The sequence below is a fragment of the Daucus carota genome, chromosome 3, assembly GCF_001625215.2.
Source record: "Daucus carota subsp. sativus chromosome 3, DH1 v3.0, whole genome shotgun sequence".
NCBI classification, from domain to species: Eukaryota; Viridiplantae; Streptophyta; class Magnoliopsida; order Apiales; family Apiaceae; genus Daucus; species Daucus carota.
Window position 1 is genome coordinate 57,681,369 of NC_030383.2, and position 24,070 is coordinate 57,705,438.

At 33.1% G+C, this 24,070-nt stretch overlaps 3 protein-coding genes across 6 annotated transcripts; all 3 read left to right on the forward strand.

Moving 5' to 3' along the window:
• The first annotated feature begins 583 nt into the window (after positions 1 to 583).
• On the forward strand, positions 584 to 3,446 carry LOC108212907 (uncharacterized). Of its 3 annotated transcripts, XM_064089651.1 has the most exons (4): positions 1,240 to 1,257; positions 1,335 to 1,441; positions 1,537 to 1,697; positions 1,808 to 3,446. In XM_064089651.1, exons 3-4 carry the CDS (start codon positions 1,573 to 1,575, stop codon positions 3,201 to 3,203), a joined length of 1,521 nt encoding a protein of 506 aa, XP_063945721.1. In that variant the 5' UTR covers positions 1,240 to 1,257; positions 1,335 to 1,441; positions 1,537 to 1,572; the 3' UTR covers positions 3,204 to 3,446. The 3 variants fall into 3 exon arrangements, with proteins under 3 accessions (XP_063945719.1, XP_063945720.1, XP_063945721.1); XM_064089650.1 differs by having other exon boundaries at positions 1,095 to 1,257; positions 1,335 to 1,697; XM_064089649.1 differs by having other exon boundaries at positions 584 to 1,697; positions 1,808 to 3,445.
• Positions 3,447 to 4,348: 902 nt separating this feature from the next.
• On the forward strand, positions 4,349 to 10,475 carry LOC108211520 (uncharacterized). Of its 2 annotated transcripts, XM_017383144.2 has the most exons (9): positions 4,351 to 4,524; positions 4,641 to 4,714; positions 6,426 to 6,506; positions 7,524 to 7,616; positions 7,847 to 7,966; positions 8,193 to 8,264; positions 8,375 to 8,452; positions 9,577 to 9,775; positions 10,032 to 10,475. In XM_017383144.2, exons 1-8 carry the CDS (start codon positions 4,431 to 4,433, stop codon positions 9,766 to 9,768), a joined length of 804 nt encoding a protein of 267 aa, XP_017238633.1. In that variant the 5' UTR covers positions 4,351 to 4,430; the 3' UTR covers positions 9,769 to 9,775; positions 10,032 to 10,475. The 2 variants fall into 2 exon arrangements, with proteins under 2 accessions (XP_017238634.1, XP_017238633.1); XM_017383145.2 differs by lacking the exon at positions 7,524 to 7,616 and having other exon boundaries at positions 4,349 to 4,524; positions 10,032 to 10,170.
• Positions 10,476 to 13,712: 3,237 nt separating this feature from the next.
• Positions 13,713 to 20,375, forward strand: LOC108212906 (uncharacterized). The gene is made up of 2 exons (XM_064090139.1): positions 13,713 to 13,834; positions 20,045 to 20,375. Exons 1-2 carry the CDS (start codon positions 13,713 to 13,715, stop codon positions 20,373 to 20,375), a joined length of 453 nt encoding a protein of 150 aa, XP_063946209.1.
• The last annotated feature ends 3,695 nt before the right edge of the window (positions 20,376 to 24,070 follow it).

A 24,070-nucleotide genomic window follows, 5' to 3' on the forward strand; every position in this document is an offset into this window, starting at 1 on the left:
AGCTCGGCTCGAGCTCGTTTACTTAACGAACAATTTTTTGTGTTCGAGCTCGTTAACTTAACGAGCCGAGCCGAACGAGCTCTTAACGAGCCGAGCTCGAGCTTGTTCGCGAACAGCTCGGTTCGTTAAACAGCCCTAAAAAAAATTAGGGACAGGGATTGAACTCTCACACTGTATCCTCCTAGCTGGTCTCTGGTCTGCAGACTGAACATGTACATGTCTCAGTTTTCATGTTGATCTTTGGTAAATGAAGACCAGCTCCTGAATGCTCCTGAGTTTGTGTCATTATTCAACACGAAGGCCCTGAGAGCATCTTATATCATATCTTTATTCTTCCAACAAAAAATCAGAAAGAAGAAGCAGACAAACTTCTAAGACAAATTAAGAAAGAGAAGTAAACATTAAGTTGAAGCCTTTATGCTTTATTTGATGGACAAACATACTCAAAATATGTTCTTGACTTGCAGGAGAGCCTATTACATTGTCTCTACTTCCCACCTCCCACGCAAGGTATCGCGGTTAGAATTATATAAGAGTAAAGTATATGTTAGTGGCCGAACTTTATCAATTTTTTCATTTTGGTGGCCGTAAATTCAAATTTGCAATACGGTGGTCAATGGTCATATATTGTCTTAATTCATCAAAAAGGTGGCTGAAGGCAACTTTTTTGAGGAAAAGAAGATTAATTTTTTCTCAGAAAAATGGCCCTTAGCCATTTCTTTGAAACATAAAAACAAAGTCTGGCCACCTATTTGTAAATTTGAAATTTCGGCCACAAAAGTAAAAAAACGGATAAAGTTTGGCCACCACTTTGTATTTTACTCTTATATATACCGAAAGAATGGGGAGGATATGCAGCTCAAACTTGTTACAAACCAATATTTAGTTAGTCATTGCAGTCCTCTTAAAAGGATGAACATGTTGAAACATTACAGCCATGAGCATGAACTGAAGTTGGTAGAGGTGGATGTTAGTATGGCAGGAAAATCAAGGTGTGGTGTGTGTGAAATGCTACTTGTTGGCGGCTCTGATCCCATCTACACTTGCCTTCAAAAGGATTGCTCCTCCCCTTTCTTCTTCCTTCACCGAAAGTGTACAGAATTACCAGCACAAATCACACACCTTAACCACCCTCATCACCCGCTTACCCTTGGCCGTCACTTGAATCAAGAAGTATTCTCAGTACTTCCAGGTGCCACCATCTGTGACCTTTGTGAGCGTGAGATTAATGAAGCAATGTCTGTCTATTATTGCGAGGTATGTACTTATCAAGGACAATTGATTATGTTAGCCAATAAATCTGTTACTTACTTTCGGTATACCTTGTGTATAAGATGTGCAATAGTAGAGCCAGTGCTTCATCATGAAATACACGAGCAGCACGTATTAACCTTAGTGGCAAGGTTAATGTATTCAAGTTGTGATGCTTGTGGTCACGTAGGTAAAGATATGTGCTATACATGCCTCCCATGTCAATTTTGGATCCATAGAACTTGTGCTCTTTCTCCCCCCACCATTAAGCTCCAATTTGACCAGGACGACACTCTGCATCTCATCTACTCTATTCCTCACATGTACCGCGCCTTTTCAAGACATTGCCGTGTCTGCAGAGATGAAGTTATGGCAGATAATTGGGCTTATTTTTGCGAAGATTCTGGGTATTTTGTGCACATCAATTGTGCCACTACATTATCAGCGTATGACCCTTCCCCTTACTGTTTTTTTTATGCTTCAACAACTGTTTACATTTAAAATTTCATGTTTTTACTGTTCTGTTTTGTAATTTGACGAGCACAATGTATTTCAGTTCTGGAGAAAAGTTTGAGATGAACTGTGAAGACAAGAATCATGGGGAATCATACCTTGAATTGCTGCATTTTCCATTGCCTAGCACCGACTCTTTAACTGCCATTCTGGTAGAAGAGTACCAATCTAGCAACCGAATAAAAGAACTAGAAGATAGTGATGATGACAGTGACTTTGATGGTGATGATGATGAAGAGGAGAAAGAGGTCGAGGAGGAGGAGGAGGAGGAGGAAGAGGAGGTCGAGGAGGAGGAGGAAGGGGAGGTCGAGGAGGAGGAGGAAGAGGAGGTCCAGGAGGATTCGTTAGTAATAAATCACTGGAGTCATCTGGACCATCCACTGATCCTCTTGGAAGAGTTGAAGGATATTCATAATGATGAGAGTGATCGAATCCATGACATGTTAGTATGTAATGGATGCACTATGCCGATCTCAAATCAGAATAAGTACTATGGCTGCATCGGTTGCAACTTTTTCCTCCATCCGTTTTGTGCCAATCACTTACCACTGAAATTGGCACCAGGAAAATGTGCAAGACACCCACAACACTACCTTCGAATCTTATATCTTACAGGAACAAGCAGATGCATGAAATGCCAACTAGTAAGCAATGGATTCGTATATTGGTGCTCCATCTGTCTTGAATTTTTTGATCTGTTTTGCTGTTTGGCACCCGAGAAGATCAAACATAGTTACCACAATCACCCCCTGGTCCAGAATTTCATTTCAAGGAAAGACTTCTCACACAGCACAGGAGATACCTGCAACGCGTGCTTAAAAAATGTACTTTTTGGCTTCGTATACAGATGTCAGACTTGCAGCGAAATCCAGATCTGCCAAAGGTGTGCTCTCTCCACCCCAAAAACCATATGTCACAGATGGGACTCTCACAAAATCTCCTTGATATATCCTCCAATTTATTACAAGGGTCTGAGATATTGCGAGACATGTGAGCTGGAGGTAAACCAAGAAGCCTGGATGTACCGCTGTGGTGAATGTGATCAATCTTTTCATCCTACATGCATCCTACCACTTTATAACATGAAGCTCGGCAGAATTATAGCTCTTCCAAATCTGCACCACCACAAGTTAACATTAGTAATGATAGACAAAATCAGATACCCTCAGAGGATTCATAAATCATTCTCCTGCAGCCAAGGACATTCAGACTTAAACATGAAGTTACATCTTCATTGTGCACTCTGTAATTATTATATATGTATAAATTGTGCCTATGAACATATTAAGGTTGAAACTTTCATGCCTTACATATGCTATCTAGAATCTTATTTTACACTCCCACACCCAAAACAGAGAGACTCTTCTCCTCCAAGGGCTTCAACAAGCATGCTCGAAGAATTGTCAGACTTCATCACTGGATCAAGTTCGGGATCTTAAACCAGGGTTCAGCGGAGACCTTGGTATATCTAGCATTTGCAAGGTAAATTTCCATATGCTTGCAAAATATAAGCTTGTTTAGATGTATCAATTTTTTTAAGTTAAGGTCTCATGACAAGGATTTTAACATGTGTTTATGCTTATGCCTTGTAATATGCATTAGGGTGAAGTGATCAATTAAACATCATTATCAAGTTGAGTCCTTTTGTACCATCGTTAACTCAGCCTCGTCATTTGTTGTGTTAGCATCAATCCCTTTTCCAGGCCGGTGATTTGCTAGTATTTGATTAGTTCAACAAAAATAAAGAAAGAAATTCTTTATTGATTATTAGTTCATATACAGCCTTTCTGGGACAACACTAGGGAGAAGCCTATGTGCACAACTTTCACATAGTTGATAATTACAACCTGCACATTCTAAATACAATACTTTGATGCCAGAACTACCATCAACAGTCCCCATATGTAGTCTATCACATTTAAGGTTAATTTGTGCCGGTGTAGATTATAGGTTGATGGATCTGTCCTCGTACCAAGCTTCACGTTATGAGGCCGGATGCACAAGGGGTGAAAACATTTATCACATTTGCGGCAATGATACAACCAAGCTTCTTGATTGACTTCCAGCTCACATTTCTCACAGTATTTCAAGCCCTTGTAGTAGATAGGAGGATATGTCAAGGAAATGGAATGAGAATCCCATTTGTGAGTGATCGCTTTGGAAATTTAAAAAAATCTATAAATAAATTATAAAATTAGAATTAAAATTATAATAAAAAGTTCTATAAATGAATTATAAAATTATATTTTATAAAATATTTAAAATACATGTTTAAATAATAAAATTATTAAAAAAAATAAAAGCAAGAGTTTATTTTTGTAATTTACAAAAGAAATCATTACCGATTTCTAAAACAATACCAATTGTTTGGTTCACTTTTTTTATATTTTTATTCGTATTTAAGTAATAAAATATTAATGTTTAATACAAAATTATATAATAATAATTTTATTAATATTTTTAATTAATATAAATTAATTACTTACTTTTTTTATAAAAATTTTATAAGTTAATTTCGATACTCAACCAAAAATATGATATATGTCTCGAACTCATACCAACGAAACCGATTTCTTGTCCCAATCCCGTACCCTCGAACCAAACGAGTCCCCATCGACGTGGGTATAAAATGATTCACAAAATCCAATTCAAATTCACATCCGAAAATGGAGAAACCCTCCTCCACCTCCCCTTCTTCACCACGAAAACGACGTCGCATCGGTGAACAAAGCGACCCCTCAGCTCAATCAGATTCACTAGGTAACAAATCACACATGTAAAAAATCACACATTTATCTCATTTTAATTATTATTATCAATTTTTTTATTCTTTTAATTTGGAAAGTGATGAAATTGTTTAATTTGTGTTGCTTCAGAGCTCAATTTTAGCTTCAGTGATACATTGGTTGCTCTGCAGATGATGCGCTCTCAGTTTCCCAGCAATCCCAAGGTTGTTTTTCTCGAAAAGTTTCGATTTTAAGGGTAAAGATTAGAGAAAGATGTGTTTAGTGTGTTGGAATTAGCTCAATTGTTTGTGTTACTGTTTCCAAAAGATGGTTTTTTTTACTAAATGAAATATGGGTTTTTTACTTGTAATTTGCTAAAGTTTCGATTTTTAGTACAGAAATTACGAGAAGATATGTGTTACTGTTTTTGAAATATGTTTTTTTTTTTGTGCTAAGAGAAAGATGTGTTTTATACTTGTAGTTTGCCGAAGTTTCGATTTTTAGTGCAGAAATTAGGAAAATATTTGTGTAGTCGTGTATGGGAATTAGCTTACTTGTTCGTGTTGCCGTTTCCGAAAGATTGGTCCTTTTGCTAAAGTTTCAATTTTTCGTAGAGGAATTACGGAAGATATGTGTAGTGTGTAGGAATTAGCTTTGATTGTTTGTGTTATGTTTCGAAAGATAGGTCCTTCCGTTGTAATTTGCTTAAGTTTTGATTTGTAGTGCAGAAATTAGGAAAAGATATGTGTAGTGTATTGGGATTAGCTCAATTATTTATGTTACTGTTTTTGCAAGATGGGTGTTTTAGTTGTAATTTGCTAAAGTTTTTATTTTCTGTACATGAATAATGGAAAATATGTGGAGTGTATAGGCTATGTTACTCGGACTCGGGTACGGAGTGTCGGACACGAGTCACACGACACATATCCGAGTGTCGGATTTGGGAACTATGAAAATTGGGGACACGGGGACACTGTCCTATTTTTGGACACGGTACGGGGACACATCGTAGTATACTAATAAACAAGTATGGTAAGCTAGACATCTTAACAAAAAGTAACAATAAAACTCATATTAGACATGATTTTGTAAGGGATTTTGCAAATTAGGCGTCTTTTGTACTTAAATCTTGTTCTTGCTTCTTTCTTTGTTCTCACATATTTCTTTTGAATTGTAAGTTCTACTCATATTTGATTTTTAAATTGGTCAAAGTGTCCACATTTTAGCTAAAGGATCCGACCCGAAATAAGTGTCGTGTCCGTGTGTCCAAGTGTCCGACACGGGTACGGCAGCCTAAATAGAAGAGTCGGAGTAACATAGTGTATAGGGACTAGCTCAATTGTTAGTGTTGTGTTTGGAAAGATTGGTCCTTTAGTTGTAACTTGCAATTTTTTTTTTATTTTTTGACAGGAATAATGGAAAATATGTGTAGTGTAGAAAAATTAGCTTAATTGTTTGTGTTACTGTTTTTGAAATATTGGTCCTTAAGTTGTACAATGCTAAAGTTTCGATATTTTGGAGTAAAATTACAAAAATATATGTGTAGTGTATATGAATTAGCTCAATTGTTTTTGTGTTACTGTTTTCCAAAGATAAGTTCTTTACTTGTAAAATGCTAAAGTTGTCGAATTTAACTCCATTGTTGTTACATGGACTTAATTTTTCGAAAGATTGGCTCTGTTCTGTTTCGGTGGTCTTTTTATGTTTTAGTTACTGGGGTTACTGTTTCTGAAAGATCAGGGATTTAGTTTTCGATGTCGATTTCGGCCTATTAGGTTTTATTATATTGTAAATGATTTATTAATCATGATACTGTTTCTGAAAGATAAGACATTTTTTCTGGATGCTAAAGATTCTGATTATTAGTCATTAGCTGTTACGTAGGTTTTATGTTGAGATCGGTGTGATGAATATTCTGTTGGTTTTTTTATGTAGATTTTGGTGAAGCCTTTTGTGTTGCAATCACAGTTATACAGCAGTGTAAAGGATAGGACTCAAGTAGATAGGGAATTAGAGGTTTGTTTTGACTTTTGACTTCTCTCTCTTTATTTTGATTTTATGTTTTATTATTTAAGTGAACTGCTAACTTTGAAGCTGTGTTATGCCAACAATACTTTGAAATTTGAATCATTATCTTACTATTGAGCCATCAGTATAGTATAATATACTCTGTTTGAAATTTAATATAGGGATAAATATCAAAGTCATCACTCATTTGGCTCAAATATATCAAATTAGTCACTCATTTTAAAATTGACTCTTAAATTGAGTCAATTTTGGAATGAGTGACTAATTTGATATATTTGAACCAAACGAGTGATGACATTAATATTAATCCCATTTATTATTTGTGTTTGTCTGGTGTCATCCCTGTCTTCGGTCGCGCGTGTGTCTTTCTTAATGGAATATAAAACAAATTGTACTTTGTTTGATATATAATTCTTTCAGCAGTGCCTCTTTTGTGGTTTGGCACATATATGATTCATCTATTATTCACGCACCAAGGAAATATCTGTAATTTTTCATGACTATAAGGTAATTATGACCCTACAAAAGCAAATTACTGGTATGCCAAACATATGCAGTTTAAATTGTTCTCTGTTTGAAGAATAATCTTACCCCATAAACACAAATTTATCTGTGTTTTAGTTCACTTTTGAGTCTATTAAGAGTGAATTCCATTAGCCATACCCTAAGAAGCTGAGTACTTGGGGTACCCAACATATCCTTGTATAGGATATTCACACACTTTTCTTTTAAAAAGTCGTACTTGCAATTGGTGGCAAGTAACTATTTTACAAAAGAGAAGTATCAATTTCAGTTGGCAACAAGGAAGGTATTGATGTTTACATGCGCTCTTACTGGAATGAAAATTTTAACTTAAAATACGTGCTTAGATACTGGATCCCCCCCCCCCCAAAAAAAAAATAAAAAAAAAAAAATAAATAAATAACAAAAATCCAAGCAACTTTATATGAACCTTTCTTCTATCATGTCTTGATTCATAGGAGCAACCCCTGATTTTTTTTGTAGTCATTGAGGAGGGAAAAAGTTATACGAATTTTTAAACTAAATACTGGACAAGATGATCATGCCATAATGTTTCTGGATGACTATTTGGATGAGGTTAGTTTCTCCTGTTTTCTTAAAGATTCTTTACTTTTAAGTATTGTTTAGAGACTTAGAGTTAAAACTCACTAACCTCATACCACTATAGTTTATATATATATTGTTCTCCTTTATGATTTTTGTAGAATTTACCATGTTATGATAATGCTTTAGTCAGGATTGACATATTGCCTCTTGGTTATCTGGAAATACTAACCTAGTTTCTCGTGTCCAATACGTGATCATAGATCAAGTGTGTCGCGGAAAGGATGAAAGCAAAGAAGCAAGATGACCTGGCAATTTTTGAGTGGTTTAAGTTGCATGTTGTCCATTCCAAGCTGGATCCTAGTATTGAACATGAAGAGCTCGTAAGTAATTAGAATTATTTAAGTTTTTTATTTTATAAATATTAGAAATAAACTAATATCATATTAAGAATCAACACAGAGCAGGGAACCGTTTTAAAAATAGTCTTTGACATTTTGTCTCAACTCATTCTGGATGGCATCCTCATCTTATTTCTATGCAATTCCTTCCTTTTTTTTAATATGTTGAATGTATCCTCATTTTGTGCTACTTATGGCTGCTTTGTAGTGTTCATTACTATCCCTAGGGGGAAAGGTGAAAGATGAACATCTGACCGTTTTAATTAATGCTGGTCTTCTTGTAAGTGCACTCGAAATCTTGTTAGTATACTTGCTAATTCCAGGACACATAGATTGCAGTTCAACTCAATTTCTTTTGTCTCATTCTAGTAATGGTGTTTTTTCTTTTAGGCTCGCCAACTTGTCGATCCAAACATGTACTGGTTTACCATACCAAATATTGGTTCACTACTCAAGAGTCTCTCTCAGGTATTGATAATTTTAAACCAGCTCTAAACCTACATTACTTGAGCATTCTTGTAACATTTTGCTTTATATATCTACTTTTATGTCATAGAAGTAAAGTTGATGTGTCATACTAAATTATATATCATAATGGAGATTATAAGTCTTGTTTAGCATTGACATGACCTGGGACCATAGCATTGTGTGATCAGTACGGATAATATATATTCTTTGAAAGCACTGCTAAAGATTTTGCAAATCACAATCTCGGTACTCTCTCTTCAGCGACGTTGCTGGGTCTCTCTCTCTCCCCTCCTCTCTCTCTGTCCGTCTCTCTATTTGTGGGTTTATTAATGTTGATGATGTTGGGGGATATTCTTATTCAAACCACAAATTCATTACTCACTTTCACCAAAGCACTTCTTCTTCTTTTTCTTCTTCCTCCCACAAAATGTCCGGATCTTCTTCTTCTCTTTCTTTATCACAGACCTTAACTGAAATAAATGATATTGTAATCGATCGCATAATGAAATTAGTCGATAGATATCCTGAAATGTTATCTTATGCAACTCTGTTTTTCGTTGCTAATTCTCTTCTCCAAAGAAGAGATATTTCTTCTCTTAAAACCCTTTTGGACGGTTTTATGCTGTAGACCTAAACGAGGTTGCAGAAGCCACAAAAAAAATGGAGGACTGTGGGCCACTGAGACCACAAGCCACTGTACACTCCACTGTTTCTTCTTCGCTTAGGCTGAGTAAGAGAACACAAGGCATAATTTGCATAGAACACAATTGGATGCATATATGAATGATTTTACGGTTGTATTGATGCTGCAGAAGTATTAGTTAAACAAATGAAGTGATGATTTTACTGTTACTTTTTTCTTATTGTTCTCTCTAGGCAAAACATGTGAAAACTATTTACCTAGTGATAAGTTGTGAGGGAATTAAACCCTTAGTCGGTAATTTTTTCAGACTTTGCTACTCTGGCTAGCAACCGCACAGCCAACTCTGCTGAAGACTTTTCTTTACTCCGCTAATTGGAACATGTCCAGTACTACTTTTTTGTAGAAAGATATTGGTTGTGTATATGCTTTATATATCCTCGAGTCTTTTTTGTATTAGTAGTTAATATATATCATTATACAGGGAAGACAAGAGCTTCTGTCCTTCCTTAAGCGTAGGAGATACAAGGAGATGATGATGGCTACTTTAGAGAAAAAGAGCCTACGATTTTCTCCGTTGGATATAAGGTTTCATCTTCGTGATCTTATTGGTTCTGGCTCCCTCAAAACTTCTCAGACACCCAGTGGTTTAGTTGTTCAGATAGCAAAGGATTGAAACTGAGGTAGCATACAGGATCTGGTTTATGTTTATGATGCCTTATGGTTGTTCAAGTGAATATTATTTTTAGTATAAAATTTCATTGCTGGAATATATATAACTGTTAGAAAATTTTGTTAACACGGATGAAGCTCTGAATTTTTTTTATCTTGATTTTGGGTACACTAAGCTGAAAGGCGGAACAAGCATCTTTACACTTACAAATTAAAAAAGAAATCTCTCGAATTTTCTTGCATTTCACGAGTTATTACACTTTCCAGGTCTTCACCAAGGCACCTTGAGCCACCAGTGGGAACAGCCTTAATATATGATCACTAAACTCTTTTCGGAAGAGAGAGGCGGGGATGTGTGCTTTGAATCTTTCACATAGTCTTGGGCCCTATAGAGTTGGCGGAAAATCAAAATTCCCAAGCTATGATGATTGTACTTTCATCGAATCAGTTGCATTTAGACGAATAAGCAGGTACTCCCAATTGATATGTGGCACTCCTAATATCTATAGGAGGATATAGAAGTTCTGAGTGTGACACAAGACTCCCTATTTAGACTATTCTTTCTACAGGTGCAGCATTTTTTCACATTCTTTTTATAATGTTTTCTCCATAAACCTGTCAGAATAAGGTATTTAACAATTTTTTAATATCTCCTGTAATCTCTTTGATGGAAATGCTTTTTCACTTAACGGAGTTTAATTCTTTTAATCATATTACAGATTTTATGTTCACCTAAGCAGTTGGCTTCCTGAATAGATTTTCTGCAACTTTTTACTATACATTTGTTGGGATATAGCTTATATCATTAGTATTAAGTGTTTTATATCAGTCAGTTTTCATGTGTATTTCGAAGTAGGAGGTGCAAATTAAAGAGGATAGATTTCTTAATTTTGATTTGATGTTTTGATATCAAGAATACCTACAGATGAATGTTTCAAAAGCACTGAGGATAAAAATTTCTGTTTGTTTGGTTTTATGTATTGCTATATATTTGATATCGTGAAGTCCAAAGAGACTAGTTATGTAGTCGAGACTTGAGAGCAGTTGAATTTTTATACTCTTATCAAGTAACACAATCTGGAACATAAGAGCCAAAATATTAGTAAAATGCTAAAACAAATATAATTTCCATTCAATGTCTTGTGTTTCTGTCACAGTGATGTTCTGGTGTTGTGAGATAGTATGAACATAAGATACTTAAGTATTTATAGAACGGGTAAAAGAACAAATTTTCAAAATAAAAATCAGATAATAGGTCAATGTATATATGAGGTACTCATTTTTATTGTTCAGATAAGTCTTCCCAACTTCATTAATGCCCAGTTAATCAGCCCGTGGCTCCTAGGGATATACAAATCTTATGAAGTAATACAATTGTTTTTTAATCCTGCATACAAATTTATATTTGCATGTATGGAGACGAAAGAATTGTTTAGGCCCCTTTGACGCAGTGGGCCTAATGTGCCTGACCTGCACTATTTAAGGACATTTCTTATTCAAAATGTGTTCTATTTTTTTTTTTTTGGGACAATCTGGTATCCACCTGTATTCTTGGAGTTCAATTCTAACATGAAAATATTGGGAACCAAAGTTTAAATACATTCTGTCCATATGAATGATTTTTAGAGAACAGACTGTAAGGACAACATATGCCTAGTTGCAGCCTGTCTGATATTGTGTGCAACTGTGCGTCTGTTATTGCTCATGTATGCTTTGTATGGTCTACATGGGAGGCAGAGTTAATCGAATAAGAATTTTTAAGGGAATGATTAAATGAGAAAGAAAAAGAACTACTGTCCTGGGGTGTATGTTTTGGATTTGAATTTGTGGTTGGGGTTTTCAGCTGAACATGTCATTGACAGCTAATAATAGTTCAGTGGATTATAGATAGAGGAGATCTATATTTATATGTATAGGAGTTGCAGACATATTTCTGGCAACTCTTAGATTCATTTAGAAGAGCAGATAAAGGATCGTTAAACAAGTATATATTTTACTGTACAAAATGCAAGTTGTACGAGGGTAAAGCAAATTTGAAAAATGATTTGCATAATATGTATGAATTACCTTATTTAGTGGGATTTATTGGTTAATTATGTCTGGTTTGTTCATTTATGAACAAATTAGTTCATTCATAAAATCACCAGCTCACACACTTGTACTACTTAGATCTAAGCTATAAATTTTATGTGAATCATTAATTTGTAGCAGATGAGTCTCTACAGCTCAACTACACGATATGCTGCAGTTGATTGTATAGAATCATCTGCAGTAGAAATTCGCAACCGTTGAGTCTATTCATTTTCCTCTAGCTATATTAATAATTAATTGTTTATGTTAATTCGTTCACAGAGGAAACCGTGTCCTTGCTAACATGTCTTTATTAAATCTTCAAATCTAAGAATGAGTAGTTTGTAGCTGATGCCCTCGTACAAGGAAGGTAATAATGTTACTTTAATCAATTAGTTTTATGGTACTTTTATATGCTTATTGTAATCGACATTCTATGGTTGACATGTCCTGATATTATTTTTACTATTATGATTAGCTTCATGACAATGATTGTGTACAAATGATATCCCTCGCTTCAGTGTTGTCAACTTGTCATGGAAAAGATTGATATACGTTAACTTTGTGGATATATATTAATCAATAGTTCAGAGATTTATATTGATTTATTGAGCATCGCTTCTATCATTTCTGGTTTAGTGGTCTAGAATTTAACAAAGAGTTTTCATATCTTAACCTAATTCAAATTCAAAATCAAGATAGCAGGGGATCACAGATCAACGGGTAGTATAATATAGTGTTTTAAATGGAATTTTCACGTTGCTTGCTTCTGATTTCGCTGTGGTTGCCATTCCCCTTCTCTACCAATTACCTAGTTAATCGGTCCTCTTAAATGCTGAAGCAATGTTAATATTCAAGTGTCCAGCTCAGTTCAGTTCAGTTTTAAGCATGCTTGCTAGTCGCTACACTGATATTATTAACTTCAATTAATATATATACTGTTGGAAGTTTATGGGCCAGTCCCCACCTTCACCAAAACAGTTCTACAGTACTGCTTTTGTACCACTTTCTGCTTTAAGCTTTAGGAAATTCTTATGAATCTAGTGAAATTTGAAAGATGAAAGAGTAGCATATGCAAATTTGCAAAGTAATATTATCGTCAGTTTTCCTAGTGGTCCATCTGCCTCGTCATTGTGGTCCTTCTGCTATAAACTTGAGAATTGTACGATGACTTAAGGGCCATATGCTGTATTATTGTTGCAGACGTAAATTTTTATCTATATAGACAGATGGACATAGAGGGTATTGGTAAAATGTGTGTGTGTCTGGGGGGGATGGTTGGTCTGGATAGCCCGCCCTTAGGACATATTACAGTTAAAGAGTACAGATTGATACCATAATGTAAGACACACATATACATCGATATAGACACATCAAGAGAATTACCAGGAAAGGGACAAATCGAAGCAAGGCCCCCTCCCACTTCAATTGCTCGTTTATAGATTAATTGACGATATACACTTGAAGAGTCTCGCAAAGAATATGATTGGGGGCAATGTAGTTCAATTTACACGCAAGCTGTTATGCGTGGCCACATCTATGTTCACTAATTATATACTAATCATGTTCCTCTTACTGTTCTGTTTGTGAATGTTGCGTCCGTGTTTCTGTATACTTTCTGCAATAATTGATCTTAATACTTTCAGGTCACAAATTAGCCAGGGCTGCTTTCAAGATTGTGTCACGGGGTTTGTTTAATTTGTTTTTTTATCACATTATTTAGTGCTTCTCTAATACACACAAGAATCACATATTCTGTCTGTTGTATACTGTGATTAAGAACCTGTTAACATAGTACTGTAATCTTGTGAAACTGTGCTTACTTATAAATGAGCTTCTATTTGTGATGTTTAACGCGTAGAAAAGTTTGTGTTAGTCATGCATGTAAAAGAAGATAAGAGAGACAAAGCTCTGGAATGTGATGGACTCGAGTCATCACTCATCAAGAACTTCCGCGGCAATGAAGAGCTTATGATTGAGGGGCAATGTATAGAGGTTAGGTTAACCATTGCTTTCTGGGTGCAAGTACATGGCCTAGTTAGTTATCAGCATTACATGTAGTTGGGTTTTGTTAAAACTTTTGCGTCGAATGATTAAGGGTGAAATCTAACACACGTAAGGTTTCGAGCTGTATTTTCACCGTAATAGTGTCATTGCAGATTGTCTTCTGGTGACTTGCTCGATCGTTTTCCTTGCAAGGGACCATATTCGTTTTGTTTTGTCCTTGCCAACCTTAAGAATCTGAAAAAAGGTCTAAAAAGTCACTATTTTAAGTCAAATGGGCCTCAATGTCATTTTTTATAAAAATGTTATCAAGTATCACTTCAAAAGAAAAATCGACTTGAATTTGCGTTTTCGGCTAAAAACACGACTTAAAGTTGCGTTTTTGTTAACACAACACAAAATTGTATTTTAAAGTGACAGTTGGGGTCATTTTTATTTTCTAGAAAATGACAATAAAGATCTTTTGCTGCTAAATAATGACATTTGAGCTCTAACACCCGAAGAATTTCTACTTCATGGATGTTCTCTGTTGGGCTCTTTTGATTCAAACGAAACGAAATTGATCACGAAACATTAATTTTTTCACCTCACGGGTTCAAATTCCATATATTTTCAAAGTGTCCTTCCCGTTGAACCTGCTCTCATTGGCCATTAAGTGGCCACCTAGAGTTACAATTCCAACCATCTCATCGGCCACAATCTTCAATGAATCCGCCCCTCCTCTTTAGAGTCGAGGTTAAATCTGCGTTTGTTTTCTTGTATCCTTGGCCTTGGTCAAGGAAAACAAAAGAGGTCTTGAGTATATGCTTGAATCGAGTATGGAATCTCAGCTCCGGGTATTATAAATTGACCCCATGCATGCATCCTACCCACTAGCTCCCTCGTACTCTCCCTATCATAATTATGAACTTTTGTTCTAGTGCATTGCATTGCTCATTGGATTCTATGTCAATATGGCTTTGCTGTATAAATAGATCAAGAAAAATATCGGTAAGATGATTAGTATAAAGGCTGTCTTACAAAATGTATGTATTATTTGTCGTGGTTTTTTTTTTTTTTTTAAATAATGTCGTGGTTTTTTTTAATCATGATATTCTTTTGGTAGAAGCGGAAGGGGACTTCGTAAGGGGGTTTTTGGTGTGAGCTTGAAAATCCAGTTTTTGGGTTTATATAAGTCCGATTCGGAATGAAAAGTCGAAATCATAAATTTTTTAGTTAATTATTTTTTTAAATTTGATTTTATAGAAGTTTAAATGATCACTTTGAAATTTTTTTATAATAATTTATTATTATATTAATAATTCATTATATTAATAATTCATACCCGATAAGTTGCAAGCATAAAAAATATTTACAAAAGCATAAGTTAAAATTTATATTTCAATTATAAATTAATTATGACTTACAAAATAATAAATACTTAAGATAACAGTTCCTAAATTTTGTGTCCGGAACTTTTCTCTTTTCTCCTAAATATACGGTGAGAAATATTAGATATTTCAACTTTGCTCTATTATTCCCTTCTCTCCAAATGATGAAATTCTGTTTCCGCTCCCTTCAAACATTTTTTGTTTTATTATATTCTCATCTCTCCTAAAAAAATGTATTTTCCTAATTATTTTGTTGGATTCAATCCGATCTTTTCTACAAAAATTTGGGAGCAACGCAAATAATCTCGGAAGATTGAATATCTATATTTTTGACGTCAAGCTTAATACAAGTAAAATGTTAAGTATCCAAAATATTATTCTATTTTTTTTTTCAAATTCTTAGTTAGTAATTTATAATTAATTCTACTCACTTTAATAATAATGAAAATTTTGTATGCACATTAAATATTCAATTAAAATCAGACATATTTCTATTACGTCGTCATTTGGAAAAATATATATTGAAACATAATTTGGGATACGCTACCAATAAGATTTTTAGTCTAATGTGCTGCAATTTTTCCGGATCAGTCACTCTTTCCTTTTAATTTATCGTATTATCTTTTTAGCTTTAAGGAGAGAAACGGTTAAGCTGACAAAATTTCTACGTAAATGAATATTAGTAATATCATATTCAAACTCTTCCAAAAAGTTAAATTATTAACTATATATAGATCAATATAAAGCTATAGCCCTTTTCTGACGCAGATGGTTATCTCCGTATCAAATTAAGCATACTTGACAACTTTTTTTCTTTGTTTCTAACTTGCATAGTTTTTTTTTTTTTTGATAAAAAGGAATCAATTCATTAATTAAAAGCCATACGGCATCTACAAACACAATCGAAATTGGACAGACGCTGAAAAATATCGCTGTTGAATCCTTCCTTCTTGGAGAGGCAACTGAGCGATTTGAAGATGATTTGAATATACACATTTGTTTCCATCTGATTGGTTTTCACCTGAGTGTTCTGAACAATCGACCATAGATGTGATCCCATGATAACCTTCAAATCTGAATCAAACCCATGAAAATCATGCCGATCTATAACCTCGGTCATGAAAAACATCAAAACACACCAAACACAAAACAAACCAACTCTCACAAGAAGGAGAGACTAACAAAACCCAAATAAATTGGGAACTTATTGAATGAGAAATAAGATTTCAAAACAAGAAAACAGGAAAAAAAAGGGAATCGGGGCTTTCCACCAGTGAAAACTGATGGAAGCCCCTTCAAAAATCTTTGACGGAGGCTAGGGAGGTTAGGGTTTTGAGAGAGAGAACTTGCATAGTTGATAACTCACGAAAATGTGTATACATATATTGGCTAAATTAATTACTCTCTCCGTCCTAGTGATTCTTTACGTTCAACACGCATTTTGAGATTATTATAAAGTTTAGTTATATAATTTGTTTTTTATTTTTTTTAAATAAAAATTTAAATATCAAACTTTTATTCAGAGAAAAAAATTAAAAAAATATATTATAAAATTATATTTTAAATGAGTGTGGAATATATACGTATTTAACTATGCCTACCAAATTACATGCAAAATTTCAACTTTCTATTTCTCATTTTTGTAGTTTTGCTATAAATAAATAATCATTTCTGTGGGCAGCTTTTGGTACTGGTCTTGCTCACCTGCTCTTTATGTATTTATCTGTCAATCTATCTATTAATATACATATACAATTTTATAAAAGCTTCCTTACACGGTTTGGGCTTTTTCTTATATATTGGTAAAAATGGTTTTAGCCAAACTATAAGGGTATAGTCCCTGTAAATATTGAAGGTGTTGCATAATTACTTTTATTGTTAACTGATGTTACAATCATTTGTTTATATTTAATTTTTTTAGATCTTTCATCCAATTTTTTGTTTTTCAAAAGTTACTAAATATAGTGAAATTTTATAATATAAAAATTAATTGTCACACTATTTTTCTCCGATTTTAATACAATAAATATCAATCTGATATCACTATCCACATTTCTCTTGCTTTTACACAATTTATACATTTTTAAAAATTCTGTACCCAACTCAAATATAAATATTTGATTAGATGTTATACGGAGGGAATAATATTTTATATAAGTTGAATTGATCAATAGGATATCCTAGCCATAAAATTAATTTAATTATATATCTCATGATATATCCTGTTAATTAAATATTGCAACAAAATATATTAAAAAGTATACTATGTTCGATAATATTTGGGGTTTAACTATTGCATATACACACACGTTAATTTATAAATTGGGATTCTTATGTTTATAATTTAGTAAAATGCTGTAATCATTACTAGGAGTAATAATTTTCAAAAGGTTGAAATTTATGTTATTATTAAAGTTTCGTTTTGAATTAGTTAAAAGAGATTTAATATGAAAATATTTTAGCTTTAAGTTCAAACTTGGTCCTTTAACAGAACTAACTGCTATACACTTTTGTAAATATAAAATGTCACGTCACAATTATTGAAGCACAAAGTAATAACCCATTGATTTTTAATGTATAAAAAGGAGATAGTGGAGTAAAAGTAGTGTGAACAGGAAAGAAAAGTGAATAAGTGGTGGGACCCATTGACTATTTTGGGTAAGTTTTGAAATGTAAAGAAATGGATGGGACATCCAGAAAAGGAAAGTGTAAAGAAATGGGAGGGACGGAGGGAGTAGTACTCCATACTTTACAACAATAGGCCTCACCGAGTCGGACACATCTCCTTATGGGATGCTTTATTATATACTCCCTCCGTCCCTCCCATTTCTTATCAAATGGGTTGGGCACGGAGGTTAAGAAATATATATAAAGTAGTGAAAAATAGAAAGAAAAGTGGGTGAAGTGGCGGGACCTATTGATTTTTAATGTATAAAAAGAAGATAGTAGAGTAAAAAGTAGTGTGAAAAGGAAGAAAAAGTGAGGAAGTGGTGGGACTCATTGACTATTTTTGGTAAGTTTTTAAATGTAAAGAATTGGATGTGACATCCCAAAAAGGAAAGTGTAAAGAAATGGTTGGGACGGAGGGATTAGTATACTATTTGACATTTAAACTTTTGCAGTACATGATATATTTGAAAGAATATTTATATTAGATAATTGAAACATTTCATCAATTACATATCTATAATAATTATCACATCATCAATTATCATATTAAAAATATATTTTATTATAATAATTTCAAATGATAATAACATGTTATATTTAAAGTATATATGTAATCAATATAATCAATACCATTGAAGTAATATGTGTCAGAAGTTGAGAAAACTTTATGTAACGTCTTGCATAGTCGATCATTATAACCAATTTCATTAAAGATCATTGGAGATGTTCTTAGGGGCCGTTTGGGTGAGTTTAAAATAAGTTTTTCTTGATTAAAGTAAAAAAATAAAATAGAAGTCAGAAGTGAGTTAAGACTTATAAGTGATTAAAGTGTTTGCAAAAGAAAAGCTTTGACAGAGAAGCATTTGTAACTTCTAAAAAGTGCGATTTTTCTTTTATTAGTTAGGGTAAGATCCTTAAGGATATGATCCATGCATAAAAGATTTAATTTAACTCCGAGTATTACAAGTATATTCAAATCTTTCTTCCTTGATTTTAGTAGTTGATTTAAATTAAATATATTTTGTTAGTTTGTATAATAATATCAAGATCATTTGAATTCAAAATTGATATATATATATATATATATATATATATATATATATATATATATATATATATATATATATAGGGTAACACTCCATAGCATACCCTCTTATATGGAGTTACGTAGCACACCATTATAAATATATACATAATATATATTTTATTATATTTTTTATGAAATATAATTGCAAATTTTGATTATTAAACCGAAAATGAAGTTATACAATTTTTTTATTCCAAAGATCATCTAAAATTATGCAATATCTCAACATGGTTCTATAACAGAATAATAATCATCCAGAATTATTCTGTTGTAGAATCAGTTTCGAAAATATACTTTTTTTAATCAAATTTCAAGTGTTAAATTATTTAAAATAGATTTATTTTATAGTATTTTATATTAGAATCACGTTTTATATGTATTCTATAACAGAATTTATAATAAAATTGATGATTTATAGTGGCGCGCTATGTAACTCCATATAAGGAGTCCCTCTCTTGAATGTTTGCATATATATATATATATATATATATATATATATATATATATATATATATATATATATATAGGCTCATGATCAAATAGAAACCACTCTTAAAATAAAAACTAAAAACCACTATTTACACTCTTGTAATTACTAAATACACTCAACCAAAACAAATCTAAAACCAATAAAACACACCCCTCCCAGGCCACCCAAATCTGCCCCGATCAAATCTTATCCACGCAAAAAACATTGACTCACCTCACCGCCATCATCTGCAGTACCAGCTTTGTCTCTCCCTCTCCCCGTCATCACTATCCCCCCTCTCTCTCTCTCTCTCTCTCCACCATCACCAACTCTGTCTTCTCTCCGCCATCACCACCTTCGTCCTTCCCCTTCTCTCTCCCTGATCATTTTTTCGATGATCTCTCTCCCTTAATCTCGTGAACGACTAGATTCTATCATATATTTTAGTGTTAAAGTGTTGATATACTCGTTGATATATTTACAAAAACTGATGATTTATGCGTACAATTTAGTGATATACGCTTCAGAAATTAGTGATATTCTCTTTAGAATTTAGTGATGTGTGTTGTAAAACTTAGTGAAAACTCCCAAAAATTGGGGAAATCTGCAGATATGTTTTTGTATTTGATTCTGGTGGTGGTGGCAGTGGTGGAGATGGTGGAGGTGGCGGTGGATATGAAGGTGAGGACGACGGAGGTGGAGGTGACGGAACTGGAGGTGGTGGAGGAAGAGAAGATGAAGAAGGAGAAGGTGGAGGTGGGTTGAATTTGTTGGTTATAGATACGGTGGAGGCGGACATGGAGAGGCGGCGGACATGGAGGGGCAGTGGACATGGATGGGGTGGCGGCATGAAGTTACAGGAAGTGAAGGTGGAGGCAGGTTGGGTTGGAGGAGAAAGTGGGGTTGCAGGAGAATTTAGTGATATTCTCCATAGAGTTTAGTGATAATCCAGTTGGGTTTTTAGTTTTTAGGATAAGGAGGTTTCTAGTGGAGTATGACTCTATATATATATATGTGTGTGTGTGTGTTTTGTGCAGTGTCAATAAAAGAAAACACAACACACACGTACAACTCAGATTTTTATCAATTTTTTTATTCTTTTGAAGCTCATTTGATATTATTATACACATATTTATAAATTTTTAGTTTTAAATCTTTTCATGCGTTTGTGTTATTCACAATGCAAGAATTAATTAACTGTTGACTTGTTAGATATTCGGCTAAGAAATAAGAAAATAAAATTTCTAGGATCTACTAGTTTAAAAGAAAAAATTGTACTCCCTCCGTCCCATTTTAACTGCTTTTTTAGAATTTGATTGTTGTCCCAAAATATGTGACTTTCTCTTGTTTTCATACACTATTTGGTAGGTGAATTTCAATTTTGCCCCTCATTAAATGGAGCTTATATTTTCAATGCAATACAAATGGTATTTTAGTTTGACTTTTATTAGGGGTAGCTAGGTAAAAGTATTCAAATAAACATCACAATAAATGTAAAAATTGGTTTGTGTGCATCTCTCTAAAAAAGCAGTTAAAATGAGACAGAGAGAGTACTAGACAAAATAGATTTCAAAAATAGGGATCTCACATGAACACACAGTATCTGACACAGACTATTTTAATAACTGCTAAGATGTTAAAATATATAATCAAATTCACTCCTTCTGGATAGGCGCCCGATTTTAACAATTAAAATATTAATATTAAGTTAATATTATATTTGATGCTATTTATAATAATTATTTTTTTTTTGAAACCAATAATTATTATATATATAATTCTAGATTAAATTAACCAACAAAAAAAATACACGTCAAAAATTAATAAAATTACATCAGGAATTGCGATTAATAAGAAGACATAGCAAAGACTACTTCTATTCATTTTCTTTGCTTTTAAAATTACCAGCTACAAGCCTACAAATATAATTAGCACCAAGCCGTCACTCCATCTCCAACTTCAAACCATACTTAACATGATAGATATAATTAAACGCACCTAGGCAATTCTACATTTCCCTGGCTAGAAGTAAACCCTAACCCTATAATTACAACAATCATTGAATCTACCTTTCGTGTCTAGGAATTTAGGGAAGATAGTATCAATCTTTTTCAAAAAAGAATAATTGTTATCGACACATCTCCTGCGAATTCACTGCCATGGCACTTACTTTTGTGTGTAACTTATTTTATTTTCACAGATTCTTCTCCGGAGACGGTCGGTTTTATCCATGACGGTCGGTTTTAGGTGGTCGGTTTTGACCATGTAGTGTCCTTTGCTAGAACAAATCAGTAGTTATTAAAATATTATACTTATTATTAAATAAATTAATATAGATATATATTAAATAAATATAAAAAATTGGGGAAAATAAAAATCAGAATCTTTTAAGATTATATTATAATTAAGATACTTAAACAGTTGCGCGCATACACGTACAGTAGGTTTACATAAAAATAGTAATTATTCATGAAATGTATAGTTTATGATTGTCGTTGAGATTCATTGGTATTAAATGGAAGCACTATCACTGAGTAATTACCTAATTAATGCATTGATGATCATTAAATTGTTAGGATGTTTAAATATTTATAGATAGAATATTAGAAGTGACAATGTTGTGTTCATGCACCATTCCCTTAATTCTTTGTTAATTGTTGTCTAGCTAAAAATATTATAAGTAGTTATAGTTTTATAATTAATTAGGATTTCTCGTGATTAACAAAACGTGATTATTCTTAATTGGTTTATACATGCCGCTGTTTTGCTTCCTTGATTCAGTGTTGTTGACACTCCCCTGACAGGCCGCTCCATCAGTGTATAATATACAGCTACATTATAATTTATTATGATTATTATAATTATATATATACTCCTATATATTATGATTATTATATAATATTATATGAGTGTACTCTTATTATGCAAGATTTTATATTTTATTCCTCTTTCATTCCGGACTTCAAATATTAAATACAGTCATAAATATACAATGAAAAAGATTTTTCTGCCCATTACATTGATCGTCAAAAATTTATATAGCCGGTCAAAGTTAATTCCCAGCTCAAATTGCCTCGTCCAATATCAGCGAAATTAATTAAGGTTCGACCATTTATTTATTTTCGACTTGCTTGATTTCGACAGTCGTGGAATGGTAGAAAATATGATCGAAAAAGGACTTTTTCAACCGGTTTTTGACAGTGGAAAATAACATTTTTTTTAATGGAAAGAAAACAGAATACTGGCTAAGATATAATTATGACCGAAAATGAAACTTTCACCTTTTCTTTAATTTAATCAGGATTTTATTAGAAATTAGTGTATTTGAGCCGGTCACCATATTTACGGAATTTTAGTCAAAATTAGTTTCTAGACTTCAATGTGTCGAATAATTCAAATACTTCTATAGCAAGAATTCAAAAAATTTTGAATCGCTAATTCATGTATTTATATTTGATATATGATATGAAAAATATTATTTTTCTGAAGATAAAAGTACACAAACCAACCCGAAATATTATGACTACTTATGTTGGTCATGGAGGTAAAAACACGATATATAATAAAGTGCACAAAATATATAATTTACTACAGAAATAACAGAAATTCTAAACAATTAATGTAAATATGAAATTATTACTCTAGAAACAAATTCATTGGCAAACCACCGATAGCAATTAGCACAATCTACGTGTAGCCCCCTCCCTAGTTTATCCACAACGTTGTACATCTTTCAATCAGCATTACCCAATTAATCATCCTCTCAAATACCTATCAATATTTATAAATGTCATGTATACAAAACAATATTAATATTGCCGATCGAAATCACTATCACGAGTTCCCCATTTGGCTTAATCTTACAGATTCCAAACACTTCACCATACTTTTCATTGGCCATTCATAGAGTCACATGAGAGAATTTCATGAAAATAATTAATGTAATACATGATTAATGCTCTTCATTAGCTAGGATAAGGCAGACCATTTCTTCAACAAATTGCCAAATCAGCACGTAACCCTACACGTGGCCCGAGATCTTAAGCTAATTACCTCACTAATCTCTGATTTACACCAACAAGCTGTGAACAATTGAGGTCCCATTTCAACAATCTTTCTTGCTAAGTATGTATAAGTGGGCCCCACTACGTCAAAATCTACTACACACAATTCTAATTATTTTTTTAGATGATTGCACGTTGTGACAGACATGGATTTGTCTTATTTTAATTATTGTTGTCTTGCAGCCAACAAATAATAATAATGGTTTAACTTATAAATTACTAAAACTCAAGAATCATAATTATTGCATGATTCGTTGAGACCTTAATCGACCTGTGTAGATTACACACGCTCGCTTTTATCCTAATTAGATAAAATTTGCACTGTTTTATATTATTACTGTTTAATTAATATTTATAAGGACTCTATGTTAGAATACAATATTTATATTTACATATACGAAGTTTACAAGCATTGGTAGGGCATAATAGTGTTCAATTTCGACCCTACAGTTGAAAATTCGAATACCGAATTATTCTTATATATGTGATGAAGATTGAATAGATGGGACCTGTATGATTAATTATTTCAATCTATACCGTGCTGTATTTTGCGAAGTATATCACTAATATTT

What these genes read in the sequence shown, in the direction of transcription:
- LOC108212906 (XM_064090139.1), top strand. Translation starts at nt 13,713, where the DNA reads ATGCATGTAAAAGAAGATAAGAGAGACAAAGCTCTGGAATGTGATGGA. An exon ending in GGGCAATGTATAGAGGTTAG is followed by an intron (nt 13,835 to 20,044) that starts GTTAACCATTGC and finishes GGAAATCTGCAG; the next exon opens with ATATGTTTTTGTATTTGATT.
- LOC108212907 (XM_064089649.1), top strand. Translation starts at nt 853, where the DNA reads ATGCAGCTCAAACTTGTTACAAACCAATATTTAGTTAGTCATTGCAGT. An exon ending in TGTGCCACTACATTATCAGC is followed by an intron (nt 1,698 to 1,807) that starts GTATGACCCTTC and finishes AATGTATTTCAG; the next exon opens with TTCTGGAGAAAAGTTTGAGA.
- LOC108211520 (XM_017383144.2), top strand. Translation starts at nt 4,431, where the DNA reads ATGGAGAAACCCTCCTCCACCTCCCCTTCTTCACCACGAAAACGACGT. An exon ending in AAGTAGATAGGGAATTAGAG is followed by an intron (nt 6,507 to 7,523) that starts GTTTGTTTTGAC and finishes TTTTTTTTGTAG; the next exon opens with TCATTGAGGAGGGAAAAAGT. An exon ending in GTATTGAACATGAAGAGCTC is followed by an intron (nt 7,967 to 8,192) that starts GTAAGTAATTAG and finishes GCTGCTTTGTAG; the next exon opens with TGTTCATTACTATCCCTAGG.